General features: G+C 41.3%; 1 protein-coding gene across 5 annotated transcripts in view; it reads right to left on the bottom strand.

The window, feature by feature from the left end:
* The window catches only part of sulf1 (sulfatase 1), an 88,007-nt gene that overhangs the window by 21,215 nt on the left and 38,994 nt on the right, over positions 1 to 27,798 (bottom strand). For 2 of the 5 annotated variants that reach the window (XM_086190829.1, XM_086190825.1), the window contains exons 2-4: positions 17,346 to 17,802; positions 903 to 1,192; positions 161 to 400 (exon numbers count right to left, since the gene is read on the bottom strand). In XM_086190829.1, coding sequence (XP_086046955.1) covers positions 161 to 400; positions 903 to 1,077 — 415 coding nt within the window. In that variant the 5' untranslated portion in view covers positions 1,078 to 1,192; positions 17,346 to 17,802. The remainder of the gene's footprint in view (positions 1 to 160; positions 401 to 902; positions 1,193 to 17,345; positions 17,803 to 27,798) is intronic. The other 3 variants (XM_086190827.1, XM_086190826.1, XM_086190828.1) reach the window with 3 other exon arrangements.

The raw sequence follows: 27,798 nt of genomic DNA on the forward strand, positions 1-27,798 counted from the left end.
ATCTGCACTGGCTAGCAAAAGTGAATATGTGAGTAGAGCTGGTACTGACTGGCAGTATGTTAGTCATATTTCCTTTACAATTATAATGAAACACCACCAAAACTGGACATTCATCTGCAGTTAATGCTGATAATTGTACTTAGACTCATAGTGTTCATACCTGTCCTGTAGCCAGTGTTGTTGAGGTAGACAGCAAATGAGCGTGGCTCATGCTGAGCTTGCCAGGAAGGAGAGGAGCAGTTCTCATTGTTGGTGTAGGTGTTGTGGTTGTGGACGTACTTGCCCGTCAGCATGGAGGAGCGTGACGGACAGCACATGGGTGTGGTGACGAAAGCATTGGTGAAAGTGGTGCCTCCGTCTTCCATGATTTTACGTGTTTTATTCATTACCTGGAGAGAGCCTGGAAGAAAAGACCGGGTGCAAAAAACCCTGAATAAATAAATGAAGAAACAGGATGATAGGGCAGAGACGGTCACTGAACGGTCTTTAAGTAGGAACATGATGTGAAACATAAGCTACAGTTCACAGAGTTGTAGCATCTATGTCAAGGTGCTTTGAGTCTGTTTGTGGTACTCCTTCAAGATTAACTGGGTGCAGTCTCATTAAATTACTTGGCCTTTTTCTTACTAATTGGTGAGAATGTCAAAATAAATAGAATTCACTCAGTTAACAAGCCAGATGGTCATTCTGCTTCTGCTCATGGTCTGTATTTAATATTTCATGTGAAGAGGATGACCACATTAACATTCATGCAAATACTCAAAAAGACAAAGAAATGGATGAAAAATCAAAAGGAATTACAGAAATTAATTGTATGAAACAATGGAAAAACAGGGAACCCATAAGAAAGGTCAACAGGGCCCACAGGATTCCAGGAAGACCAGGAAGTGTGCCAACCTTACCCAACTCAACATCCTGGTCGTCAGTCATGATGAGGATGATGTTTGGCCGGATGTTTCTGCGGTCTCTCTGGATGCGACCCCTCAGGCCCTGAGCTCTGGTCGTGGTGAAGGCCAAGCTGCCTGGAGCCCAGTCCAGAGACAACAGGGCCAACCAGACCAGCCACTGCATCAGCATGATGTCTGAGACAACAGGACACGGGATGGATCGTTGGGAGGAGACGAAGGGGAGGAGAAAGAGTTCTAGCCAGGCCACTCACTCACGCCTGTATGGCTCTCACAGCCGTGGTGGACTGTAGAAACACAGGAGAGAAAACACATACAGAAAGATTTGCATTATATTCTCAGACAGACTGTCAATTAAAGCCCTGATCCCTCTAGGAATATTAAAGCATATTTATTTCTGATAAATTGTGTGCATCTGGTCACAAATCAGACTCAAATACACCCATTAACAAGAGAAGGCAAAAGGATTATTTCAAGCTTTTGTGCATGATGGTCCATCAAGGTAGAGTTCCAACATACTGTATGTTGCATTCTTTCTGTAGTCAATACTTTCACCCAAAAAACTCAATCCATCAACTCTACTAACAAGAAAAAAAAATGACACCACTCATTGCAACCTGACAGAAAAGTAGCAAAGCTCAACAGGCAACACTCACCTCCATCTCAATGAGTCTCATTTTGTCCTCACTCTCTCTCTCTCTCTCTCTCTCTCTCAACAACAATAACATTCACACACTGAATCCCTCCATCTGTACCGGAGTGCTGTTGTTCAGCTAACTGTGCTGAGACCTTGCCATTGGCTAGCCACACTCAAAACACCCGCAAGCACTGTCCTCTGTCAGCCAATCGGAGGCCACCCTCCCACCTTTCACTCAAAAGTCACCCCCGGTGAGTCAAGCGTGACACAGGGCCAGTGGGGAGGATGGGACCACACTATGGGGGGCGAGGGGGCTGGGGGCACAAAGGGCAGGGAGAGGGTTCCGCTACATTAATCTCAATGCCACTGTCGCCAATCAGATTACCAGTGAGTCATCAGAGCACTTTTCAGACTCTTGATCCCTTCTAATGTCATGGTTGGTTATTCAAAGTCTTGTGTCAGTGACTTGTGTAACATTGATTTTAGCGCGGAGCCAAAGCTTCGGGGGAGCAATAGAAAGATCACACTTGGTAAATACATCTGCTTTCTTATCACCAGATTGAATGCACCAGTAATGCCAAAGAGGATAATAAAAGTAGATGTCAATGTCAAATTCATCTTTGATTTAGCTCAGAAATAAAATAGTAAAGACATGCTTGTGGGTATGAGATGAACCATAACTCTGTAATAATGAGGACTCCATTATTGCTTGTGAAAAAGTGCCTTATGGTCAGTTATCCCACTGAGTGGCACCATACTGCTTCCTATTCTGAGTTAATGGCCTGAAAACAAATGGCAGGTCTATGACACCTGAGCCTTGTCAAACCCCACTGGGTGGCTCCGCCCTCATGTAAACCAAAGTCCCAACAGGCAAAAAGTCTAAACTGTAACCCACATAAAATCATCATTTAAATATCTGGCTGCAAATGTCATGATTTACGCTGTTGAATAATGTGCTCACCCTGAATGCAAAAGGATTTTTCTCCTTTCACTGACCTGAATTTTTAAGATGCTCTGCTTTGACAGATCACAAGACAAATGGCCTATGAAAATGTTCTATTGACAGGCACTTCAGATAAGTCCTTACCCTATAATAGCGTGTGTTTGTACAACTGAAAAATGCATGTGCAAACAAAAGGACATGCGGTGGAAAGATTTCACACAAGGGATAAGCCTGCATCAGCAAATGAAAGCACATTTTCCCAACAAAGTGTCAAACAGATGGCTTAGCACAAGCAGAAACCATTATAAATCATCTTCCACACTCCCACGAAATACATCATCTAATCAAAGAGTTGGGAAAACAGTCAGGAAATACGTGTTTTTGGCCTCTTCCAATGCTCATCTGCTTGTCTTCTGGTTATGACAACTGTGATGAGCAGAGCTTTAAGTGCACTTGGTTCGTCCTGCGTTCCAGACGAGCAGTGTCCTGGCCAGCCAGCCCAGTCATCGTGACAGCGCTGTGCAAACATTGGCGTTGTTTGGACAAACACCCCTCCAGTGCAGGGTGGTAGAGTGCACAGAAACTCACAGTGAAATACACACACAACACAAACTACTGTACAAATACATGGCGACACGCAGAAACTCTTGAGACACCAGCACACAAGTTTTTCCTCCTATAATAACACATAGTTCTGGTAAGAAGTTCCAAGTTCTCCTACATGAATGGGAAGACTTCCCAGAAACAATACGATAGATGCAGCCTTAATCTAGACACAACTCTCTAAAGTCACTATTCCTGTCAAGCTGTGAAAGACCTGAAATGAACTGTAAGCCAGTCAGCCAGCACGTGTAATGTTAGCACCCAGCACAAATTTAATTTTACATGCCAATGGTTCCCAGCAATAGCCTCTTCATGCGACTTAGAGAAAGTGGGAAAACAGACAAGAAGGTTCATTGTGGAATCTGATACAAACCTTGTGGTGTTGATGCGGTTAGCTAAAACGGTATCAATGGCTACACTGTCTGAAACGACTGAGATGGCAGAGCTAATAAAAGTGCCACACATAGCGACCAGTGGGATGTGGGTCGAAGTTAGGCACGCAAATCGGCACAGCCGCCGCTGCAAACCAGAGCCAGCCTCCCCTTGTCCTGTGGGTTACCTCTCATCCTAAGTCAGTTTCATGTCCGTCCTAACTGGGTAACCTGAAGTTTAATTGCCATCAAACAGCTGTCCATCTCAAAAACTGGCTGAATTTCCTCTCGCAATACAACATAAGGAACACACAATTGCTCAACCTAAGATTGTTTTCGATACTTGAAGACATCCCAGAGGTGCTTCTTCTGTTCTATTAGGAGGGAAGTACCTGGAATTCCACTCCCATCAGTAAGAACTCAGATCAGAATGAGTGTCAGATCATCACCTTAAGCATCTAAGTGTAGGATTAACATGAACTGTGTGACTGAGTATCTTCACTGTCACAACAAGAAAATGATGAGCTAAATGCTACAGAGGTTAGCTTAGCTACTGTTGTTTCCAGTGTAGAGATGGACTGATGACAGTTGGCACTTTGTCCATTTGGGGCAACCTAGAAAACGATTACCTTTGTTTCATTTACAACTCCCTTAATAGCACTTCCTCCTTGTGTATTGTCTAAAAAAAAGGGGGGGGGGGGAACTCTGAAATCTATTGTAATAGCAGTAAAAATACTTCCTGGTCCTGGTCTACACACACAAAAAATATATATATAGATTTGGCAACGTAGGATCCACACTTTTCTCCATAACCTGGGTTAAAATGCCAGTTAAGTAAAAAGATGATTTCATGAACCAGTTGACCAAATTGTGTTTCAGGTGATTTTCATTTTGAATGAGTCATTTATTTATGTCATCCAGAGTGATACAACGGGCCTCTTCTGCACATCTGTGGTACAGACAAGAGGTCTTTCTTCATGGACAGAGTCAGAGGGCCAGGGAGTGCATTGTCTCTCCTTCCTCATTGTTTTGGAGGATTAGTACTAATGACCCTTCAAATGACTGTACTCGTCATGGTAAAGCTGGGGAGGAATATTGGCTGATGGATGAGAGGAAGGTAAAATCAAGGTGTTCAAAGGGCCAAAACAAAAATGCCACGAAGGCTATTTCAGACACACAGCTGCCAGATACAACAAAGACGTGCAATTTTCAGATTAATGGCCATCAATGTAGGGAATTTTAGCTCATCTCATCACCTTTGGTATAGTTACTTTCATGACAGTTTTTCCTACCTAACTTGCAGAAAACTGCTTTTTCACTTGCCCCCATACAGCTTTACTCAGTTATTTGGCATGGCTACACAGACAGCTGTGCTTTGTGCACAGAATAAAGCTGAACATAATAGAGTTGCTGCTTGTGTAACCATCCAGGGCAGAACTGTTTGGCTGGTTGGCAGTTGTGCCCTCCAGTTAGGGCCTCAAACCACACACCCTGCTGCACCCTGACCCTCCTCTGACCCGAGAGGTAATATGGCTTTGATGGTGGCTTGTTTAACCTAACCTCAGCAACCTGAGGCTACCCACACACTGGGGTTAAGAGGGGAAACTATGAGAGAAGAAAAAAAATGGGTGTAGGGGGCTCAGCACAGAGGAACGGAGGTAACAAAAGTCTTGTAAAAGCCTGGTTGTGATTGGCCTGCATATTCATTTCAGCAATATTAAACAGGCTGCATCTGGCTTAGGTTCTCTGGCAGCCCGTACATATATCAGCTGTCATTGAAAAATAGCAGACAAACTCTGAAGACACATAAGCGAATACTTCTGCAAAAAGAAAAGGACTGACTGACTGCAACAGATCCAGGTATCCCTTAAGCACTGATGCGAGTCTGGCCAAAGACTTTGGATCTTGTTCAAGTTAAAATGGAGAGGTTGGAGGTGAGGAGGTTCACGTTCCCAAAACAAGATGCAAGACAAACTCAAAACAGATGCCATGCTCCCCTCAAATACATCAGTCATTCTTAAAGAGCCATTAAAGATTTCAAAGCAGTTAAAATCCTCTCTTCCTCCCGTCCTTTCTCTCTTTTGCTTCCTTTCTTCTTGCTCAGTCTATCTCTTAGAGGGCAATGTCACAGAAGCACAATGGTAAAAGAAGGGAATTAAGGTCTGATGGCATAGTTTAAATTCTGTAGATTAGTCCATGATCATGGGCTGCATGAGTACCAATAATGGCATTCAGTCACAACCAAGTGAAACCCCTGTGAAAACTTTTCTACTGTAAAGCCAAGGAATTATAACAAGGACGACCACAGATACCCTTTCTTTGCAAACAAAACTGGAGAGATAAAGACTGAGACAGTTTTGCTCCACATTTTTCAAGCACACTCCGATTTCTGCCTCTCCATTTCAGAGGGGGAAAATGATTATGCCCAGGCCTTAGATTAATATTGAGGCTTGTCCAAATATTTCTGTAATCCAAGGGAATTTGGCTGGTCTGCTGCCATGAGGACTGACGAGGGCCTTTTACACTGAGAAGTGCCTGTGTCAGGGTCTGCTGTGCCCGCCAGGCCAAGGGCAGCACATTGTACCCACGAAGACCCGCCCATTAGCCACACTCAGCACACTGAAGGAAAGCTCTGTACTAATGCACCAAGTTGGCTGTGGGTACTCACTGGGAAAAGGCTCAAACCTGGGTGTTTTTATACTCTTAACTCTGCTGATTTGTTTGACCAAAATGCCAAAATTGGTGTAAGATCTATGACAAAATTCCAATGACAGAACCAAAAATGGGAGCAAAGATCACTGGCTCTTTGTTTCAACTTGTTTATGCCAATATTGCTTTCTACTCTCACAGTCACAGAATCTCAGTTTTGTCCATGTTTTATCTAAAAATGATTTGATTCATCCAGTGGTATGCAGTATTTGACATACATGCAGGGCACTTTGATGAAAAAAAAAAAAGACCTCAATTCAGTGAAATGTGAACCTGGAGTGGGTTCATTCACAGCTATTACTATGGTTGCTGACTTGGTATTAGACCCTTTGAACGCTGCCAGGCCATCTCGTCAAAATTTTGGATGCACCTTGATGTACAATTAACTGAATCTTGATCCAAATGGCATGCGGTCCATCAGGTGGTGAAGAGGTTTTGTTCATGGGATTGATTAAAAAACATACAAGGTGTCTGAATTCTGGAAACTATTCTTCAAAACAATTTCAGATATACTAGGCATTGATTTAATTCCAATCCCACGTATTTCTATTTTCGGCAAGCCTCCAGACAACCTTCGTACCACAGCCATTCAAAATAATGTTATTGCCTCTGCTTCCAAAATTGCCCTTTTATTATGGAGGTCTCCTCAGCCACCCTTAATGAAAATATGGTTAAAAGACATTTTGAGTCTTCTGAAACTGGAGAAGATCAAATTTTCACTTCAAGTTCATCTGAGAGGTTCTATTCTCATTGGAGACCACTACTCAACTATATCATTATTATTATTATTATTATTATCTTAAATGTTTTAATTTAATTTAATTTATTTATTCTTTCTAATATACTTTAAACACATAAGAGAACCATGGTTCAGGGGAAGGGGGAAGGAGAATCATTCATTTAAGGTCATAAAATGTTATTAAAGAAAAAAAATGTATTTCTGTATTCACTGTATGTCTGTGACTTGCATTTGGTAAATTACAAAAAAACCCAACTAAAAAAACAAGGTCATTTGTGTGAGTGTGTGTGTGTGTGTGTGTGTGTCTCTCTCTCTCTCTCTCTACTGGTCTATAGCGAATTTCCATAACAAGGTAACTCAAGGTGCTTTTCAGTGCAAAAGAAGAACATAATAAACAGCCAACACAAGCACTAAAGCAGCACAAAACAAAAACTTAATTGTGGCAGACCTGCAATTCTCCGGAGGTTTGTTCCAGATATTTGGTGCATAGAATCTAAACACTGCCTCACCGTGTTTACTTCTGACTCTTACAGATAGTGGACCTGTCCCAGATGATCTGAGGGGTCTGGATGGTTTGTAGTTTAGTAGAAGGACAGAAACATATTTTGGCCCTGAAACATTTAATGCAATAAACCAGCAGGAGTATTTTGAAAACTATTCTCTGAAAGACAGAAAAGCGGTGTTAAGACCTGAGAAATGGAGGGATGTGGTCCACTTTCTTGGCATTAGTGAGGACTCAAGCAGCAGTGTTTTGAATCAGCTGCCGATGTCTGATGGACTTTTTAGGGAGATCTGTAAAGACACCGTAACAATAGTCTAGCCTGCTGAAGATAAATGCATGCATAAATTTTTACAAATCATCCTGAGACATATCCTTGTTGTGTTATTAAGGTAGCAGTAGGCCACCTTTGTAATTGTATGAATGAGGCTGTTCAGACGAGGAAAATTTTGGCACAGCCAGTTATTGATTTGACCAATGCAGGTACTTAGTGGTTGTATTGGATCATTATCCCCTGGTGATACGGCTGTGTAGATCTGTGTATCGTTTGCATAGTCATGGTGATTTATTTTGTTGCTTCCTATAATCTCAGCTAACAGAAGAGGTCCTAGAATGGAGCCTTGGGGAACACCATCTGAAATTTTTATCCCCTCAGATGTGTACTTCAACACAAAGTAATCCTGCCTTTTAGTGTGATTCAAACCATGTTTAGAGCAGTGCAAGAAAGTCCCACCCAGTTTTCCAGCCGATCAAATAATATGTTGTAGCCGACCGTGTCAAATCCAGCACTTAGATCCAATAATATTAAAGCCGAAATTCTTCCACTGTCTGTATTCAAGTGGATGTCATTAAACACCTTAATAAGAGCAGTCTCAGTGCTATGGTGAGGTCGAAAACCAGACTGGAAGACATCAAAACAGCTGTACGGTGCCAATAATTCATTCAGCTGTTGAAGCCCAGCTTTTTCAATGATTTTAACTGACTGGAAGATTTGATATGAGCTTATACTTGTTCATTGCACACTTGTCCAGATTTTTTTTTTTTTAAACATTGGCTTGATGACTGCAGTTTTCAGGGCCCTTTGGAAAACATCTGAGAGAAGAGACATGTTTACAGGCTGTCAAATCTGAGGTCATGACATCAGAGATCTTTTGAAGAGGCCTGTTGATAAAACATCAAGACAGCAAAATGAAGACGTTTGATTTTGTATAATGTCTTTGAGGTTTTAATGGTTAATTGGATAAAACCAGGCCATGATATTTGAATTGGTTTTAGGTGGACACGTATCCTGAACTTGATCTGGAAGCACCGAGTGCTTGTATAATTTTCACAGTGTTGTTGGTAAAAAAAAAAAGGAGGCAAATTAAAGCAGGCTCTGGTAGACTACAGTTCAAGAGCTAAAGGATATCCTAAAGGATGTGTGCAACCAAGTGCATGTATCTTGAACTGTCTGGCTCAATATTTAAACAAAAGCCTCATGCTGGTAACACTAACATGTGGTATCACTCACATTGACCAATGTTCTTTATCTCAGGAAGTAAAGAAAGTCTGAGAGGTCAATGTCCATTTTGGTAGAATTCTTGAACAAGAGGAATTGCATGAATGTTTTTCTTTTATTATATATGAGATGAATACAAGTTGAATACACCATCCCAAACACTGAATTCTCCTAATCTTGGAGGAGATTTGCATTCCAGGTGAGGTTCAGTTTTCCAAGTGGGAAACAGTTCAAGAGTATAAGTCGAAGGGTGAGAGAGGGGATTCAGGGGTGGCAAGGAATGAAAGGAAAGCCACTCCTCTTTACTGTGAGACATAAAAACATAGAGTCACAATCTGGAGATCAGCAGTTATATGATATGAGCACTTTCTTGTTTAAACTTTTTAAGTCATGAATGGAAACCATTAGCGATAGACAACCTCAGATGAATAAAATACAGCAAATTTATATGCTGAAAAACCCACACTTACCCACCAAGCACACTCAATCAGGCTGCACTAGCTGCAGAGAATGTCAAGAGTGAGAGGGAGTAAATTGTATTGCTCACTCATGGGTGGCTTCTGTGTCTCTTTGACATGTCAAATATACCCCAGATAAATTATTCCTTTTACCACAAAAGAGAGCGATGGCTAATTGCTTCAATAGGTTTCCACTGAGGTAATTGTCATGAATAAAGAGATTGACTGCTTTTCCATGAAATCAGCAGCATGGTGGCACAGAGAAAGAGAGAGAGGAAGAGTAAGAGAGCAAATGCACTGTGTAAAGGGTTTTTTCTGTTAAAATTGGCCATTCACCAAATTCAATAGCCTTGTAACATTTACTGACTGCTGTCTTGAGAAGTGTGACTGGAATCCTCTTTCGTGTCTAACATGGAAAAAAATACTTTTAAGCATGACTAGTAATGTCTCATTAGGAAGAACTGAAGTTTTCCTCTGTGTGCTGGTTACTGATTGACAAGCGTAAAGACGACTGTGGCGCAGGACCAGTTTAAATGTACCATTGACTGACTGGTGCACTATTCTCTGGGATAACGTGTTAACTGGATTTATTAGAATGGTTGGAAACATTTATATTTAGCAAAACTGCTTGACTTTGTCACATTTTCTGTGCTTTGAATAGAGGCTTTATACAGCCTGAAAAGAATTATGTCAACATCAACACAGAAAGATGTGTTCAGCTGAAAATAAGGAAAACAAATAAGCAAATATTCAGTCCATTCAAGCATGAAATATCAGATTTATGACATAACTCGATGCAGACAACTGCATGCTCCTATAACATAAACTCAAGACTAGTCTAGCAGCTGTTTTGTCAAAGGGCAGCATCCAGGTGAACATGCAACTGTAGGCTTTTTATTTACTTATTTGTAGCAAATACTTTTAATCTGACATGAATTTAATTGATTGATCAACTTGTTTAACGCACAGGTCTCAATGACAAATTAAGATTTGGAGGGATGTGCTTTATTGGATTAAAACATATCAAAACGAATAGAGTTAAATAGATTTAGAAAGATTTTTAAATACCTGTCCATGTTAAAGGATTTAATCACACTAGTCAGAATTAAAGACGCTTTCTGAGACCTTCGCAAAGGTTTGATTAAAAAAAAAAAAAACTAAAAAAAAACAGCATTTTATTTCCCCTCGGTTGGCCCATGTTACAACCTTCCACAAAGTTTCATGAAAATGGAAAATGTCGTTTTCTTCTGCTGAAAAACAAAAACGGTACTGATATTAAAAACCAAATCAAAGTTCTGAGAAAAGTCTTAACTATTTGACCAAATGAAGCTCCTATTAGGGCAAAGCTCAATACTTTTACCAACCAAATTACAGTATGTGACAGTGTATCTTACTCAGAGAATAAACAGAGAGATGGAGAGAGAGCAAGAGCGAGAGAGAGAGCGAGAGAGAGAGCGAGAGAGAGAGCGAGAGAGAGAACTATGCCCCCCCCCCCCCCCCCGCAATGCCTTCAGCCCACAGTCAGGACAAATATAGCCAAAATAGTCTCAAGTGTGTTTTTCACTTCTTCAGGTTGATGCAGACAAGAACCTGACTACATGATCTTCAGACTTGGGTCATGCTAGACATTAAAAAGCTCAATGCCTGTCAATTGCCGGTCGGTCTCAGCCACTTGTCCATTGGCCTCAGTTAACAATATATCTAAACTGTGGAAAGACATTGTCAAAACTAAAACAAACAAGATAGCCTGAGCGCCAAGTAGTATGTTAGCAAAGCACTTGCAAAATGAGAAGTTTCGACACTTTGTTAATATGTGAGGTGAGGACAGAAAGAAGAAAAGTTGGGTAATATTGAGTATCAGTCGTGAAAAATTACCCACCCCCCAAGCTAAAAATGAATGCATTCAATATTCAACACTAATCACCAAACTGTTGAATTATAAGACCTTGCTTATTTCTGAGTGGCAATTATTAAGAAGGAAAGCCTAAGATTGAGGTGGTGGCAGCTCCATCAGCAAGCCAAAGTTAAGGGTAATGCCGCTGTTGCCGCGTGAAACTGAACACCCCTAAAATGAAGAGCATGTGTAGGCATATTCTCTGGAAACCGTTGACAAACATAGACCATGAGAACGAGCCTGCGTGACCCTGGACGCCATAAACAAACTTCTCTACGACTGTGACACACCAACATGATACCACTCATAAAAACTGAATTGTCTAATTGCACCTGTGCCAGTTCAGCACTCCCCTCTCTCCGAGCCCCTGGGCATGTATATGGTGGTGTGTGTACCATATGCTGTGAAAGTGTGCACACGCACTACGAGTCATTCCGTGAAACAGTCACAGTGAGAATCAGTCAGACTTAAACACAGACAGACATGTAACCTGTAATTTGTACACAAGGGAGCTCTCTTTTCCATTGCCTCTGGCTCAGTGTGTGGCTTTCCAAAGCATGCAATAACGTCATTTGTATTTTAATTAACTTTATCCTGCCTGACAAAAAAAAAAAAAATCCAATTCTCTGTGAATTTTTAAGTATCTTCTAAAAGACTAATTAGCTTATAAAGTATAAAAAAGGAAGCTTACCACTCTGACTGCTTCCATTACTTTACATTTGAGCTAAGTTGCAGGAATTCAGTCAATACATCAATCTTAACATGCTCAAGAGATGCCAGAAGACGCAGCCAAACACAGCTGAACTTGCCGTGAGCAAGAAAAGCGAAGCTAAGGTAACATGCATCACGCAATGCTGGACGCTGTCAGTCGAAACAGAGTTGCTCAACCTTTAACACAACAACTGCTCAAAAGATTCAGCATCCACATGGCAGGGTCGGACTGTTCGAGTGAGGGCAGCCGGGACCAGAGGTGACCAGTAGCACATGGCCAAGTCCACACACACACACACACACACACACACACACACACACACACACACACACACACACACACACACACACACACACACACACGGGTAGATGAGGGGAGTGCTGGCAGAGACTGAATGTGTTTGCCCGCTCCAGGGGAGAAGGAAAGAAAGGGAGCAGAAGAGCTGAAACAAACGCATGCTGGCTTCTATTAGTAGAGCTGTGGAGTGGGATGGAGGGGTGAGGAAAACGTATTCATTCCTTTGCCCCCCCCCTTCATCCATCCAACCCTCCTACCCCATTATCTCCATTCTAGAAGGGCGGTGGATGAAAGAAACAACCCCCCAGTGGCAGCACTTCTCCCTCCAAACTTACGCCGACACATTCTGACGGCTGCTTAATTGTACGTGATACAGGCAGGGCCCTTTCTCTTTCAAATCTAAAACAGATTGCTTCTCCCCAGGGAGGGGATTATTAGACAAGAGAGATGACAAAGCAGGGACAGTGCAGCCCTCTGGGGGGGGGGGGGTTTGACGGATGAAGGGGGGTAAGCTTGTGGATGGTGTACACGTTTTTTCTTTTGTACAGGCGAGTGTCAAAAGCAGATTATGTTTGTGTTCATGTGTTTCAAGCAAGTGCACGTGGGTGACAACAAAGAACTCAGCCTCTGAGTCCACTTCAAATGTCTACTTGCGTCCGCTGTTTATCGCATTTTCACACCTCGCTCTTACCCCACCTCACCCCTCTTATCTTGGCCTCTACCACTTTAACCCTCTTCCACTTCCCCCTCTGAGTCTTTCATGACCCAGCTTTCTTTTGCTCCATCTTAAGTTCATGCTTCATCTAAGTGCAGTGACATATGAACAAAAGCTGCTGTGGACATCAAGGTAAAAGCATCAAAATCCTCTTTCTTTGACTCAGCTTTTATTCATTAATACACACTTCTTGCCATTACCATCAAACTCACTTTTTTTCCCCCCTCTTTTTTCATTTACCCTAAGGCCAAAACTTAAGACCTGGTCAGGGGTCGTTCTTGACTGTTATAAAGCCACAAATCATATCTCCTCTTCACAAAACTTTTCTTTCCAACCAGCCATTAGGGCAGAGACTGGACACAAAGTGGAAAAATGCAGAAAAAAAAAGTTAAGCACCAAACTTGTGTCTGCTCTAAGGATGCAGGATTAAGAATTCCTTCCAGTGATGGGCTGGATGTGATGTTTGCATGCCCTGACCTTCACTGCTCAAATGATGGGGCTGTACAAACACTTTTGGGTGCTATTGTGAGCTCCAAAATAGATCTATGCAACGTGTGACTTTCAGATATTCATGGCATGTTTCCCTGGAGATATGTTTCTTCAAAATCAAGAAAGTTCTCAGTTGAGTGCACTGAAACTCTGAGGCGATGTTTAATCAGCGAGTAGAACAAAAGGAACTGAGAAAGTGGCTGACTCATCTAAAGATAGTCTACTCTAAATCACAGAGAAATAAAAGCATGCAAAATGCTCACTGTTCAAATACTGGTCATTTGCAGTGATAGGACTATGCAATCTACTCCAAGCGCTCCTATGCAATCAGGGTAGTGTGAGGAACACTATCATTAAGCAGAAGAGATAAACAAGTGCTGGAGGGGACAGTGGTTTAGGAAGTCTTTTCTTAACACGCTCACTGAAACGTGAACAGTTACAGAGTCTTTTTCTGTATCATTAAGAGAGACGGAAATGTGAGGAGGAATAGGTTTGCCCTTAAATCAGCTGCAAGTGTTTAATGATTAGGGATTTCAATTTGATTAAGAAAAAAAAAAAAAGAGTTCATAGCAGGCCCTACATTTTTCCAATTCCAAATCTAGATATTCCACTCAATTCCAAAAGTCTTCCCATACTTACAGGATCATGGAAAGTTCATTGCAACCATAAATATGACTTCTGTCAAGGGTTCAAATACATAAAATGCAGCAGGACAACAGACTAACTGCTCTGAGATAAAATTATGGATCTGATGAGGAGAGGAATAGAAGTTTATTTGGGGTTAGTGAGAAAGGAAAAAAAGTCAAATACTTGCTTGAGGCCTACCTGGAAACTCCATCGTTACCACTTATATGATGGTGTAACACATATTAAAGCTAAAGCATTAACATATTTGTGCTTCATCTGTTTCTTGCTGTAATTAGTCTGCCATGAATGCCTTTGAATTTGTTCAGTCAGCATGTATGGAGTCCCACAAGAGGTCTGGAAAGCTTCTTATTCACTGTGGCTGGCATTTTAAAGAACACACACACACACACACACACACACGCAGTCATTTTATTTTCCCCCATTACTTTACTCTCTCCTGTTTTGTTTTAGTGTCAATAGAGTGGTTACAGCTCATCTTTCACGTTAAGTGAGAAAACATCCAAATGGCTTGTTGTTGCACTGACACACACACCCCCCCCCCCCCCCACACACACACACACACACACATTTAATGTCCTATCAAAACAGCACCTCTTAATGAAAATTCTTGCTTTGTGCACACATCAAATTTTCAAAAAATAATGTCAGTTGTGGTGCCATCATCTTCTTGGTTCACAAGGCAAATTTAGACATGTTACATTTTCTTCAACTTTTTAAATTTTTACAAACAGAACATTTACTCTGTACAGAAGTTTGTATTTTTCATTCTATTTTGTATCTTGTATTTTAGAGGGATAAAATCTTCAACCTTTTTATCTTTAGATAGGCATCTACAACAATGTTCAATGTGTCATTTTACTTGATTTGTACAGTGATAATATCTAATTTAAATGTTGATTTGCCTTGTGGTCCAGCAGAGGGCGCTCTATAAAATCAACTTGACCTATTGCTGCTCTATTGACTGATTAGAAACCTAAGCTTATAAAATAAAAGCTACGAGTGAGCAAAGCTACACTGCTTTATCGCAGTCGGATCTCACAGACTACACTATATAGGTTGTATTCAAAATAAAATGACCAAATTGAGTGTTATATTGCTTTTACATTCAACAAAACCCACAAATGATTGAAATGAATGATGGCAAAGCTGCTACTGGAACAATGTTTGCCTTAGCAAGCATCACCCCCCCCCCCCCACCTAATTATTTGGAGCAGCTGCTTGCACTCTTGTTTGTAGCACAGTGAAGCTAAACAGTTTAAAGGATCTCCTTTCTCCTCTGAGCTGGCAGCCATCTCCTCCGATGATGCTTCGCAAGGGTCTGAGTGGAGTCATCAGAAATAGAAACCCTGGCCTGCCAGGCAAAACTCCATTCTATTCAGTAACACACTGGCATTGAAATCACTTGTGCCTGCAATCAGTAATCACAAAACAAATTATTTTTTTCCCCCCGATCAATCAATCTATCGTTTTGTCTACGAAATGTCCAAAAATAGAGAAAAATTTCCTTCCCGCAAGCCAAGTTAATGTCTTCACATATTCACTTTTTTTTTTCAACCAACAGTCCAAAACCCAAAGTATTTAGTTTACCATCACAGTAAACCGAGAAAACCATAAATTACTCAACTTGAGAAGTTGGAACCAGAGAATCTTTGGCACTTTGCTTAAAAAACGACTAAAATGCTCTGATTTTAAAAATGGGATCATTACACTTTTCGTTGCACCTCTAATATTTTTTCTCAAGATGAGAATGCCGGATTCCCTTATGTTTATGGATGAAGACTATTATACAGAACAGAGAATAGAGCCTTCAAAAAAATGATAAATCATATATATATATATATATATATATATATATATATATATATATATATATATATATATATATATATATATATATAAATAAATATGTTTGAGATCATATTTGACATATATGCAACATCTCAGGTTTCAGTAACTTTTTTTTCCAAAGAAGTAAATATGCAAATATGCTCCACCTACATCATTAAATATGTTGGTATACCATGTGATATACAATGTCTTACTGTTTTAGTGCCAAAGTGCCAAAACACCTCTTTGCAGTCTCTGAAATAGGAAGGATCTCTCAACTTTCCTCAAATTCTGACAACATTTCTCTAACTGATCTCCTCATTCAGTCAGCAGGCTTGAAACTGCAGTGATCACAGCCAATTGGTGGTTGTGTTAAGTACTTGAAGTAATAAGCAGGAAGTGCAGCTACGGCTGGTTTACCAGGGTCAACACAAATTCACACAACAGCAGCTTTCACCCATGCAACCTCCTATCCTCTCAGCCCGGCTGCACAATCTCCATTTGCAAACACCATTCACTCTCGCACACGCACTCACACACACACTCTCACACACACACGCACACACACCCTGGAGCCAGGCATAAATACTATACATCATATTCCCACTCTACTGGCAAGTCTCCTTCTCACTTGAGTTGAGTTAAATAGCCAAAATGAGGTGTGCATTCCCTGAGTCTCTGCCACTCTCTTCGCTCTGACAGTTCGTCCGGAAGGCGCTCCTCAGCAGCTCATCCATTTAGTATATACTGACATGATCTGCCACAAGTACACTCATGAGTTTGATTAGAAAAAAAAGAGGAAGAAGAAGAAGGAGAAGAAGAAAATATCAGGGCTGAAAGAAGGAGCGTTAATGTTCCTTTAGGGAATGTAAAAAAAAAAGAGCTTTTTGATTTTTGGTTATAATAAATAGAAAAGCTCCCAAGAACAGCACTTTGTGGATAGAGGAAAAAAAGCACGTACAGGATACACAAACCCTGATGCGCATGATACCCTTAGTGACAGTTTATTATGCAATCTACTTTTTAAGTCTCTGCAAGCTTGTCTGATCTGCAGGCCTTTCGCTTCCAAATATAAAACATTCAGTAAAGCAGAAATTAACAGATGGATGCTTATGGATTGTGAGGAAAAAATGACATTAATGGAATGTGGTGCCCTCTAATCCCTTGAGACAGAGGAATTTGCGACAGAGGGAATTCCTGTCATTCAGGGGGAAACTATCAAGTCCTGCACACACAGAGCTGCTGTACAAGCAGCACACAGTCACCACTAAAAATCTTAGATTCTGACCTAATCAGAAATTTAGAATAAACTATCAGGAACATGTACATTGTACACACAGTGGTGCAGGGGAGGAAAAATAACATGAAAGAGACAAAAAAAGAGAGAAAGTGTTGAAGTACCTGGAAGGCAGGAGAGCAGAGTGCTGGCCGAGTGAGAGCCAAGGCTAGGATTCCTCTGAGCTCTCTCCTTGAGTTTCTTCCCCGGGTCTCCCGTCGCTCATAGAGGGGTTGAAGTGTTGGGGGACCACACAGCTCCTGGAAGACAACCTCTCTCCTCTAATCCTCTCTCCGATGTGATGACACCCTCTAACCTCGACCATCTGTTGAAACACGTCCTGGAGCAGTCAGCACCGCGCTGTGTCAAGAGCCCCACTCCCCTGCCCAATCACAGACCGGCTGCTGGGTGGCTCCTCGCTGCCAGGAGGCAGGGACAAGGACACAGCTCAGTGCAGGGAGACACACACACACGCGCACACATACAAATACACACATACACATACACACACACAGACACACACAGAAATACACACAGACACTCTTGCGAGATGGAAGCAAGAAAAGCCCCTCTCATCGTAACCTGAGAGGGAGAGCAGGAGGAAGGGACAGGGGGAGTAAGAGGAGTGGAAAGAGAAGAAATGGGTGGGGAGAATGAGAGAGAGAGAGAAAGAGAGAGAGAGAGAGAGAGAGGAGGGGGTAGAGATAGAATTATAGAGAAAGAAAAAAAAAGAGCGCATGTTAAGAGGCAAAGCAAACAGAGGTAGACGGCAATATTCTTAACATCACCTTGCAGGTTATTCTCATGCAAAGATCAAGAATAAAATACACACACACACATTAAATGACATTACACCCTATCCTTGACCCCTGCCTCTCATTTCTCTCCCTGCTGCAACAGAGTATGTGGTCTGAAGAATCAAACTACAATGTAATAAAATTCTGTATTGGCTCCATGGTGGGAATGCTGTTGGCACTAAACTGTTACATCTGCAGGCACAGAAGCAGAAAGCAGCAGCCCTCACACCTTAGTGTGATAAATCCTTACAGTCCCACAGCTGCATTCCTGCCCTTCACCACCTATTGCCTCAAGTGAAAAAGGAGGGCAGAGGGGAAGACACTAAAATTACAAAGCTAAGGAAAAAGTAAGATAGGAAGAGAGAGGAAAGATAAGAGGTGGTACGAGTTTACAGTGAGATGGATGCAGGCTGATAACGCCAACATCTGCCATTTACTATCAATCTCTCAACATTACTGGTTGGCTAAATGAATCGGCCCATTCTCGACTCATTCATGCAAAACAGGGAACATTAGGCGAGAGAGGCTGTCACATTAATCATTTTTGTTGAACGACTGTCCTACTCACTGATCCATTAAAAAAGGATTATGAGACTCTGATGATATTCAAGAGCAACTTCAAAGACTAACCCTAATGAGTTAATACCCGATTGATATCCGACAGCATCACATTGAGTTAATCAGAGGTGTGAAACACCACAGGAAAGTGTTTAAGCGCTTAATTTACATTCTGTGAGCAGAGTCAACATCCTGGCCCTTATTTTAAGTTGGCCTTTGATAAATAGGTTCAAACAGGCTGGTAGACCTTGATTGTCCATTTCTAGCTGACACCTAATCAGAAGTAGAATTTGTTTCTCTTTACACCCATTAATGTTAATTTGAAAAGTGCAATCACTTACTTTTTTTTGCAACTTTAACAATGCCTATGGTAACCTGCTTTACAAGGTGAGACAGAAACTATTTCTTTGAAAGTTTAAGAACAGACATCAAACTGATTTTCACATTTTAATTAAATCACACCACACTTAGTAGGATGATGGGTGGGTGGGTGACGCTCCCTCTTACATCCCCCTCAAGTTTACATTTGAGGACAGCGGTGAAACTTTCTCCTGCTTGAAGTGATGTTTTAAACAGGGGTGAAGGAGAGAGACGGGGGGGGGGGGGGCAACTCAAATTAGATTAACTAAATTCACAAAGACTGTCCACAGCCCCTCCTGCATGGCTACACACATCTCTGCCCACACCTCCAAACCCAGCCCCCCATTCTCACGGCCGAGAGGTTTCCAAAGGGCCTTCAGGCAGGCCAGGGGCGATCAAATCCCTGTGCTCTTTACTGGATTAAAGATGGCTGCCCCATTGGGCAGCGCGGCTGTTTTTTCAGGAGCTGAGCACATCTGTAAACATCATAAATCCATGAGGATGGAAAAAAGGTTATCAGGTTCTGGGCTTCAGTGAGAAAAACATTGTCCCGGAACTGGACATCCACCTCAACGTGCATCCGTTTTGAATGACCACTCTTAATCTCCATTTTCACTTCCGCTGATGGACACAACAGCAACAAAAGCAAGTGTGGAGGGAGGTCTATAAATGGCTTCATCTTATGAATGACTGAATGACCTGTAGGGGGTCAGCGGTCCTTTATTGCCCCCCACATTTGCTTCCTTTCTCTCTATCTTCACATCACAAAGAACTTACTGAGCCCATCATGGTGGATATCTAACACAAAAATGATCAGTTTTCCCTATGGTAGTATTCAGATTACACTCGTCATGAAGTACAATGTCACACCCTTGTCTCTAGTCCAAGATTTACTCTTAAACTTGATCAATTTTCAAACCAAATTCCCTCCTTTCCCTCCAGCTATCAGTTGGGGCTGCAGGTGCAGACAGAGGCCGGTGTTGGGGGCTACTCGGTTCACTAGCCCCATTCTCAGTGACTGAATGACATACACAGGGGTGTCATAGCTGCAATCCTGCTTCTGTGGACCACAGAAGCTGAAGCTGGGGGTTAAAGCTATGATGTGAAGGCAAGCTAATACCCCAAACACATCAATACAGCTATGCTAACCTTGCACTGTCAAGCAGCCCTGCAGACTTGTGTCAGATGAGTAGTGGGTATCAAAGTATTGAATGTGTCAGCTGCTCAGGAGCCCCATAAGTAAGGGTGTTAGACACTCGAGACACTACACACATCAACAACCAACTAATCAACTGTTAACTCTAGGAGGAGGGATTATGGCCGTGTGTGATTCACTTTGCCGCTGGTTTCCCACTCATTCCTAGGACTCGTTACAATCTAAGGACCTGAATTAGTGTCATCTTAAGTGCATGCTGCAGTGGCACAGCTGAAATATGAGGACAACTGGGATACAGCAGGAAAGCAGGAGAAGACACGCACAGTTGGTCATGAATGTACAGGGCTGAGAGGAGAAAGGAAAAAGGAGGAGAGGGGAGGCAGGAATACAGTAGGGACAGAGGGGCGACAAGGGTCAAGGAAAAAGTAGGGGGAGAAAGTGGAGAATAGAGGGGGGAGGGGCTCCTGTGGTTCAGTGACAGCTGAACATGCAGCACACACATGTGGAGGGAGCTCCCCTCACGCCACTCTCCTGCTGTGCCATGCATGTGCGCTTCTACTGCACGTATAAAAACCAGACATGCATACCAACATTCTGTCAAAATAGCATGAATGGAGCCACTTGACGAATAGAATAATTTTTACTTGAATCGTTTCATATCAAAATAGAATTACTTCCTTGTCGCTTTGTGACGCTGCTAAAAATGATCTCCCTTCATTGTTTTATGCTGTCAAAAGTTTTCATGAAATTCTGCCACAATGTGCACGAACTGAGTGTTACAGCAAAAAACAAAAAAACAAAAAAAATCACATCGACCTTTGATCACCAAAATCTAATCAGTAGATGCTGAACAAATTCAAGGACAACCAGCAAATGTATTTAACTGCCCCTGGTGACGTCACTGGTGTGGATGCATCATTCTCGATCAATCAATCATCCTCCTTTGGTAACCGTTTATTTGGAAAATAGTCAATATCACAAGTTTAAAAAATTTGCAGACCACACTCTACTATTAGGGTTCCAGGAGCTTTGGTAAAGCAGCAGCTTACTGGAGCTGTTACCTTATCTTAATATTCTCAGTTAAAGAGTTATTCATTTGCATTCTAACACACTTTGTATGTATTGAGTATTCAAATAACAGATAATACAGCAACCACTGAAGCCCACAGTATATACTAGACCCTTTTGTAACTTAAAAGGTTGGCAGTCATTTGCTACAATAAACATCAGGGGTGACAGCTAGTCTTGAAAAGTGCACTGTAAGGCAGCTAAGAGGCAGCGCTGCAGACAAAGGGAATACACACGAACACATAATGAAGTCATTAACAGCAACCCGAGATCAAGCGTTTGGTAATGATGATAGGATTTAGAGGTCTGTTCATAATGACATCCAAACAGTATTTAGTCACATGCCAGATGTGTTATCACCTCTCTGGTGAGGCTGGTTGGGGAATGATTTCTCTTCTCATATTGTGGTGACTCAAAAGACAGTCGATTTGTCTGGGCTTTTAAAAAACAATAATGCTAGAATTTTATTAAGACAGTAGATTTCAGACGTATGACTCGAGAAATAGCCAGACCTGTAAGCTCCCCCCCCCCCCCCCCCCACAAAAAACTCAGTATGTGAAAAAAACATTTATAAAAGAGCTCCAGCATTTTACTCAAGTTATTTAAACATATACCTATATTTCACAGCCAAGTCTCCTTCCTGGCTACCTTTAAAAAGTATACATCACAGCCTCGTAGCCTGTTTTACATTATCTTCTTTAATACCACAATCAAATTCCTATTTGATGCCAACTCCCCCTGCAGAGCAAAGCTTTGGTGAGCTGGCATGTGGGGGTGTCGGATCCATGAAAAAACTGGTCTGTCTTTAAAAATTCAAAAACTCGCTTGTCAATCCTGCTGATAAACGAGCTCAATAGAAATCAACTTAAAATTGGCATGGATCATTCATTTATATGCAATTCAACCATGGATTTGCAAAAATGTTTTTAAGATGGTCATCAACCATATGTGCAGGAGTTGCAAAGCTGGTTCTCGTTTCACTTGAAGATATTGTGATTCACACATGGGGATCTGTAATCAAAGCAATTTGCAGGCTGGTTTAAGTTTTCTTTAGACAGCCTGCAGTTCAGTCGCATGTTGCTCAAGTTGACGTCACGCTTTAAATGATCTTTCTTTATTACTAGAATATTTATAAAGGGTTTTTTGGCATGCAAAATATCGAATGGCACGGTGGAACATTGGCAAAGATAAACAGGTGTAAAAATCTGCCGCATATTAACTCCAATCGATACTGGGTAAGACAAAATAAGAGCATACAAAATGTATGGCTCTAGCTAGCTGACACCCTTCATCATCAGGAGTTTAAAGGTTCCAATTCAAATGGGGGATAGCTCCTGAATCAATGACAGTGACCTTAAAAATAGTCAATATTGTGAAAAAACATAGCTCCCCTTCATTTGACTTGCAGAATTCACCACAGACTTTATGCTCGGTCAGGTTAAAACCCCTAGCAGGGCTGCAGAACGACGCTTGTAGAAACCTGACAGACCACCCAGGGAGCCATCTTAAAACAGGATTAACACCTTCCAACCACTTTTACAGAAGTTGAGAGCAGATAGCTAGACAAACCAACCCCATCCTTCTCTCAATCTGGTGAATCACTGGATGATGGAAATGATTTGGAGTAGCCTTGAGGTTCATGGGAACCAATGCTGTAAGCCACAAAGATATGGGCTAGATAGAGCAGAGAGATAGCGATCACTCTCGCTGGGTCCTGGTAGGAAGATGAAAGACATTCTGACGGCGAAGATAATGGCAGTCGTATAGTGACCAAGTTCCCCAAAGGGAAGCCCAAGGGAGCATAAATACAACAATTCAACTGAACTCCACTTGTAGTTTTGGCTTGGATTTACAAAACATGTCAATTCCTTTCATCGGTTTTGTCAGACAAGAGCTGTTTAAGTGGGCAAAACATTAATAAGGCTGTATCAGCTAGAGTGGGAAGATTAGGAAGATAAGGAGCAGTAGCAAGGTTTCGCTCTCAGAAATACAAGTACCAGCGAGTACCTACGGGTACAAAAGCTGGTGATGCTCTTACAAGGCAATTTTTGCACCCTTCAGTTAACTCTGTACCCTCTTTGTTAGCTGCACATTATTCAAAAGTGCAAACTGTCATTCATCCATCTTTTTGAGCAAATAACACCCCAAATGCCTCTAATTAAAGGCTTCGGCTTGATGTTTTGTAAAAGTGGGTTTTTGAAAGAGAAGTCAAGTAGTAAGACATTATGTTGGACAGTTTTACAACATTAAAGAATATATTTAACCACTTGGGCCAAAATGTGACCACAGTACGGGTCAGGTCATCTTCACTCAGGAAGAACTGTCGATGCAAAAATATTAAGTCCTTAAATTGCAGGAAATTTCCCACAAATCCTCACCATTTATTTCTGGTCTTACAATAAGAGGTAATACTTTCAGTAAAATATGATTATGTCCCATTTGAATATCCTTTTAACTGGAAGCGTCTGGAACTGTCAATAAGACAAGGATATATTCTAATCTCTAAAACGGTATTGTTGCTTCCAAAAAGATTTATTTGACAGCAAGGGGAAAAGGACGCTGAAAAAGCATATCATTGACCCCTTCAGCAGAGTTCCTCTGTAGCCACAAGTCAACAGTCTCCATATCACCAAACAATAATGCATTCAACGAATAATCATTTCCCTCCATACCCTCTGACTCCACAGACTCCACTCAGTCTATCGGGTAGCCAAAATCTTTGTTCCAAAAGTGTTTGTCTAGATTCTCAGTGAAAAACCAGACGGCTCTGTTGAGTTCAAAAAAGCAGTAATTGTCATAAAGTTAGCGTCCGACTCCTTCCTGTCTCCGAGGAGCTTAGTCCTCCCAGGTGAGAAGGTGAAAAGCAGGGAGAAAAGAGGCAAAACTGTTCCTGGGAATGAAGGCCTATGTATGCTGCAATGTTCAAAATGCCTGGTTAAAAAATAATCCCATAAAGTATGCCGCCAGCGGCCTGTTGAGAGGGAGAATTAGGATTTGCATAGGGTAGATAGGCCATTCAATTATCTCCTCAGAGGCCTCCACTGGCCCCCGGCCACGATAAGCACTGAATTTTCATTTGTCAGCACAATGTGGCACAGACAGGGGGGATTTACTTAGAGCATACCCTACATTGTTGACATATAGTAGCTAAATGATACATAACTGCATATCACATAATGACAACTACGTCCAGCATAGCTAATGAGGCACAGGAAATAAATTGACCAGCTAATAGACATTCACTGCAGCATTGACGTCTACATGGAAACTGGTGTACATGATAGTTTAATTACCTCCACCTAGGAGGTTATGTTTTTACTGCAGTTTGTCTTTCTGTCAGTAGGATTACGCAAAGATTACCAAACAGATTTTCAAGAGAAATTTCATGAAACGCAAGCATGGAGGGACCCATATGCTTCCAGAGCAAACTCAGATGAAGGGGCATGTACAGCAATTTATTGTTATTTGGGATAAATCTCAGAAAACATTGTTTAGACATTTATGAAAAAAATAATAGTTTTGTAGCTAGCAATCCCCTACTGTATCCAGGCTACATTTGCAGATTTGCATGTAATAGAAGGGTGAACTATTGACCACTGGCTCTGTGTGCTAAGTATGATAAAAATCGAGGGATGCGGCTTTTAACAGAGTTCTTGTTGTGTTTTTGAAAGGCAGCCCACAGCGGTCTGTATCCCGATATTTCATTTTTGCGGTAACAGCATATGATGTGACGCAATCTTCTTCATCAGCATAATCTTGAGAGGCAAGCGAACACTAACATTGATCAAGAACTGATCTGTTAATCCTTGACTCATTTAAAACAAAACCATACCAATTACATCTAAGCTTAAAAACTGAATTTATAAGTTCACCAAAAATCTGTGAAAATGCAACAGAAAGGATGATTCATAATCTCACCTGGGAGATTATATATATATATATATATATATATATATATATATATATATATATATATATATATATATAAGAATAAGTAATATTTTAATTGTGGCAAATCTACCTACAGCGGCACGATAATGACAATATGAAAAACTCAGTATACATGGTGACCTGGACCTTTGACCAGCCCCTCTCAAGGAGAATGATCAGTAAAATCAACTGTAATGAACAGCACACCTACTGGGATGTTTATGAACCAATGAATGGCTGTGCAGCATAAATGGTCTTTTGCATTCGAGTATGAACAAGATTAAATTCACATCCATCCAGCCTCGAATCATCCCCTCTGCCCCCTTACTCTTTCAACACTCTCAGCCAATTTTGCCTCTTTCAAGAGTTGGTTCACTATTTTTCTACTTTCTTCTTCTAAGGATGTAAATTGCACTGACAGAGTTCCAGCTCTCAGGACTGACCATCACATGTCCAGGTTTGTAACAGGTGCAAATTCCAGTGATGCCTGTGTACGTCTGGACGCTATTGTGTGTCTATACTCTTGAGCCAAGTGGTGTGCTGAAGATGATGGCCAGCAGGCATTTCTGAGATTTAGACCCGCTTTCTTCCCCCACATCAAGCTAAGATTTCACGTTGTTTGTTTATATGTTTTCTTTCTTTTACAAAGAGCAAAAGTAAGAAAATAAACCCACACAATATACAGGGAAATGTCCACTTGCGTGAATGTTCATGAAGTACTGCTGCCCTACTTCAACTACTTTTCTGTATACTACAAATCAAACTCCCATGATTATCACATTTTATTCGTCAAAATCACTGTGACTGAATAGGCATTGCACAAATACACACTCCAGAGTTCCCATTTCATGCTGATTCAGCAGATTCATATATCTCACAGCCCATCCCAGATGAGAGCTCAGAGTTTTGGCTGTGTGGTTGGCCGGGTCGCTGCACACATTGTGAAATCAAATTTAATGCTTTTTAAGACCTCAGCAGAGAAAATTTAATCCCCTCTCCATAGCAAGAAGAATACACATTATGGCTGAACTTAATGTTTTAAATTAACTTGACAATTTTTTAAAAGAAATCTTTTTGAAATTAGAAATCAGTATGGCTCAGGAGGGAGAACCGCTGATCAGAAGGCTAGTAGTTTGATCGTCCCAGCAACAGTAAATTAAGTAGGACTATAAAGCACTTTGAGTGTCGCCACAGAAGAAAAGGCACACAAGACATAAAGCACATTTAACATAAAAGTGGTTAAAGCGTTTGGAATTGTTAAGTTTGACGACACGATAAAACAATGAAGCTGCTCTGGTCTTTCTCTTACTCACAGAAAGGATTTTAGTTTATTCCCTACATGACGACATGTTCATGTCTGCAATATACCTACCTTTCATCCACTTCAACAGTCCTGTAGTCAACCAGTGGAAACGTAACTAAGACTAAACCTGTGGGGAGATACAACCAGCCATTGCGTCAAAATCTAATTCCTTCCACAATTAAAAATAAGACTTCACACAATTAAATTCTGAAAACCTAATTTAAGACTTTATAAGGATCAGCTGGAACCCCGGGGTGGGTGAGCACTCATTTGAACAAAACGCCCAATAATCCAATTAAGCACCTAATTTCCTTTGGTACACGAGAATCGAATCAACTGTCAGAAGGCAGCCAAGTCAGAGAAAGTGAAAAGCAAAAAGCGTTAGGACAGAGAACGGCTAAGAAAAGGCTTTTCTGCATACTGTTCAGCTGCCACGGTGAACAAAATGCAAACAAAGCTTTGGAGAAAGAAGCTTTAGATCTCTGCAAACATGGTGGGGCCTCCCGGGCTCCACTTTGTTACTGTCCTGCTTGGCTGGCGATCAACTCTCTTGTCCAGGACCAGTCTTTAGTAGAGACCAAGAGCAGAGCTGCCTTTCACAGTGTGTGTACACGTGCTTGAATATGCATGAGAGGAGATGGGGCTCCTCCACTGTTCTCTGCGGTTCTATAACTGACTGCATAATCACAAAGAAAGGCGACAATGAAAAGAGAGAGGCAGAAAGGAAATATGGATGTGGAGGATTCTGCAGGTAGACTTATCATCTCTCCACCTCATTCTTAATTTTAGAATAGATTTCCTTCTCTCCAAGATGACATGGATATGAAGTTGTTGCAGTGAATACAAAGCTGAAAAGAGTGGGACATTAAAGAGGGGAAAATCAGTACAGGAATTCAGAATATCCTCCTAGTAAGAGCTTATCTTCCCTCTCGGAGCAAGGAATCTCTACCACAAGAAAACAGCCAAAGAAACAGAGCGGGGCTTCATCTTGTATGTCAAGATCCTGGAGCTACTTTACATTAAAGTAACTTATGCGCACATTTATGAGCCCTTTTTTCCACTTTGGTTAGAGCTATCAGATATTGACAAAAACAGATTTAAGATATGTGGAGGTTAATGTTGAACTAAACCTGAACTAAATAATAAATTCAGACTATGAAACAGTGATAGAAAAGACGCTAACCCATGTTTTCACCCTCTTTCCCTTGTGGGGATGAAGAGATGTACCACTCTTTAAACACATCGTCTAATATTAACACCATGAGAAGACAGCTGGTCAGTCGTGTTAGTTAAAGACTCACAACATCAGAGCTTATTCACAAAAAAGTGGTTCCATCTTCCATTTTCAGCATTTACTTTTTCTTTTTCTTTTTTTTTAAAAGGCAAACCCACCTCAAACAATTGTT

The sequence above is a fragment of the Aulostomus chinensis genome, chromosome 21, assembly GCF_037954235.1.
Source record: "Aulostomus chinensis isolate RoL2024-O1b breed Wild chromosome 21, RoL_Achi_v1.0, whole genome shotgun sequence".
Classification (NCBI taxonomy): domain Eukaryota; kingdom Metazoa; phylum Chordata; class Actinopteri; order Syngnathiformes; family Aulostomidae; genus Aulostomus; species Aulostomus chinensis.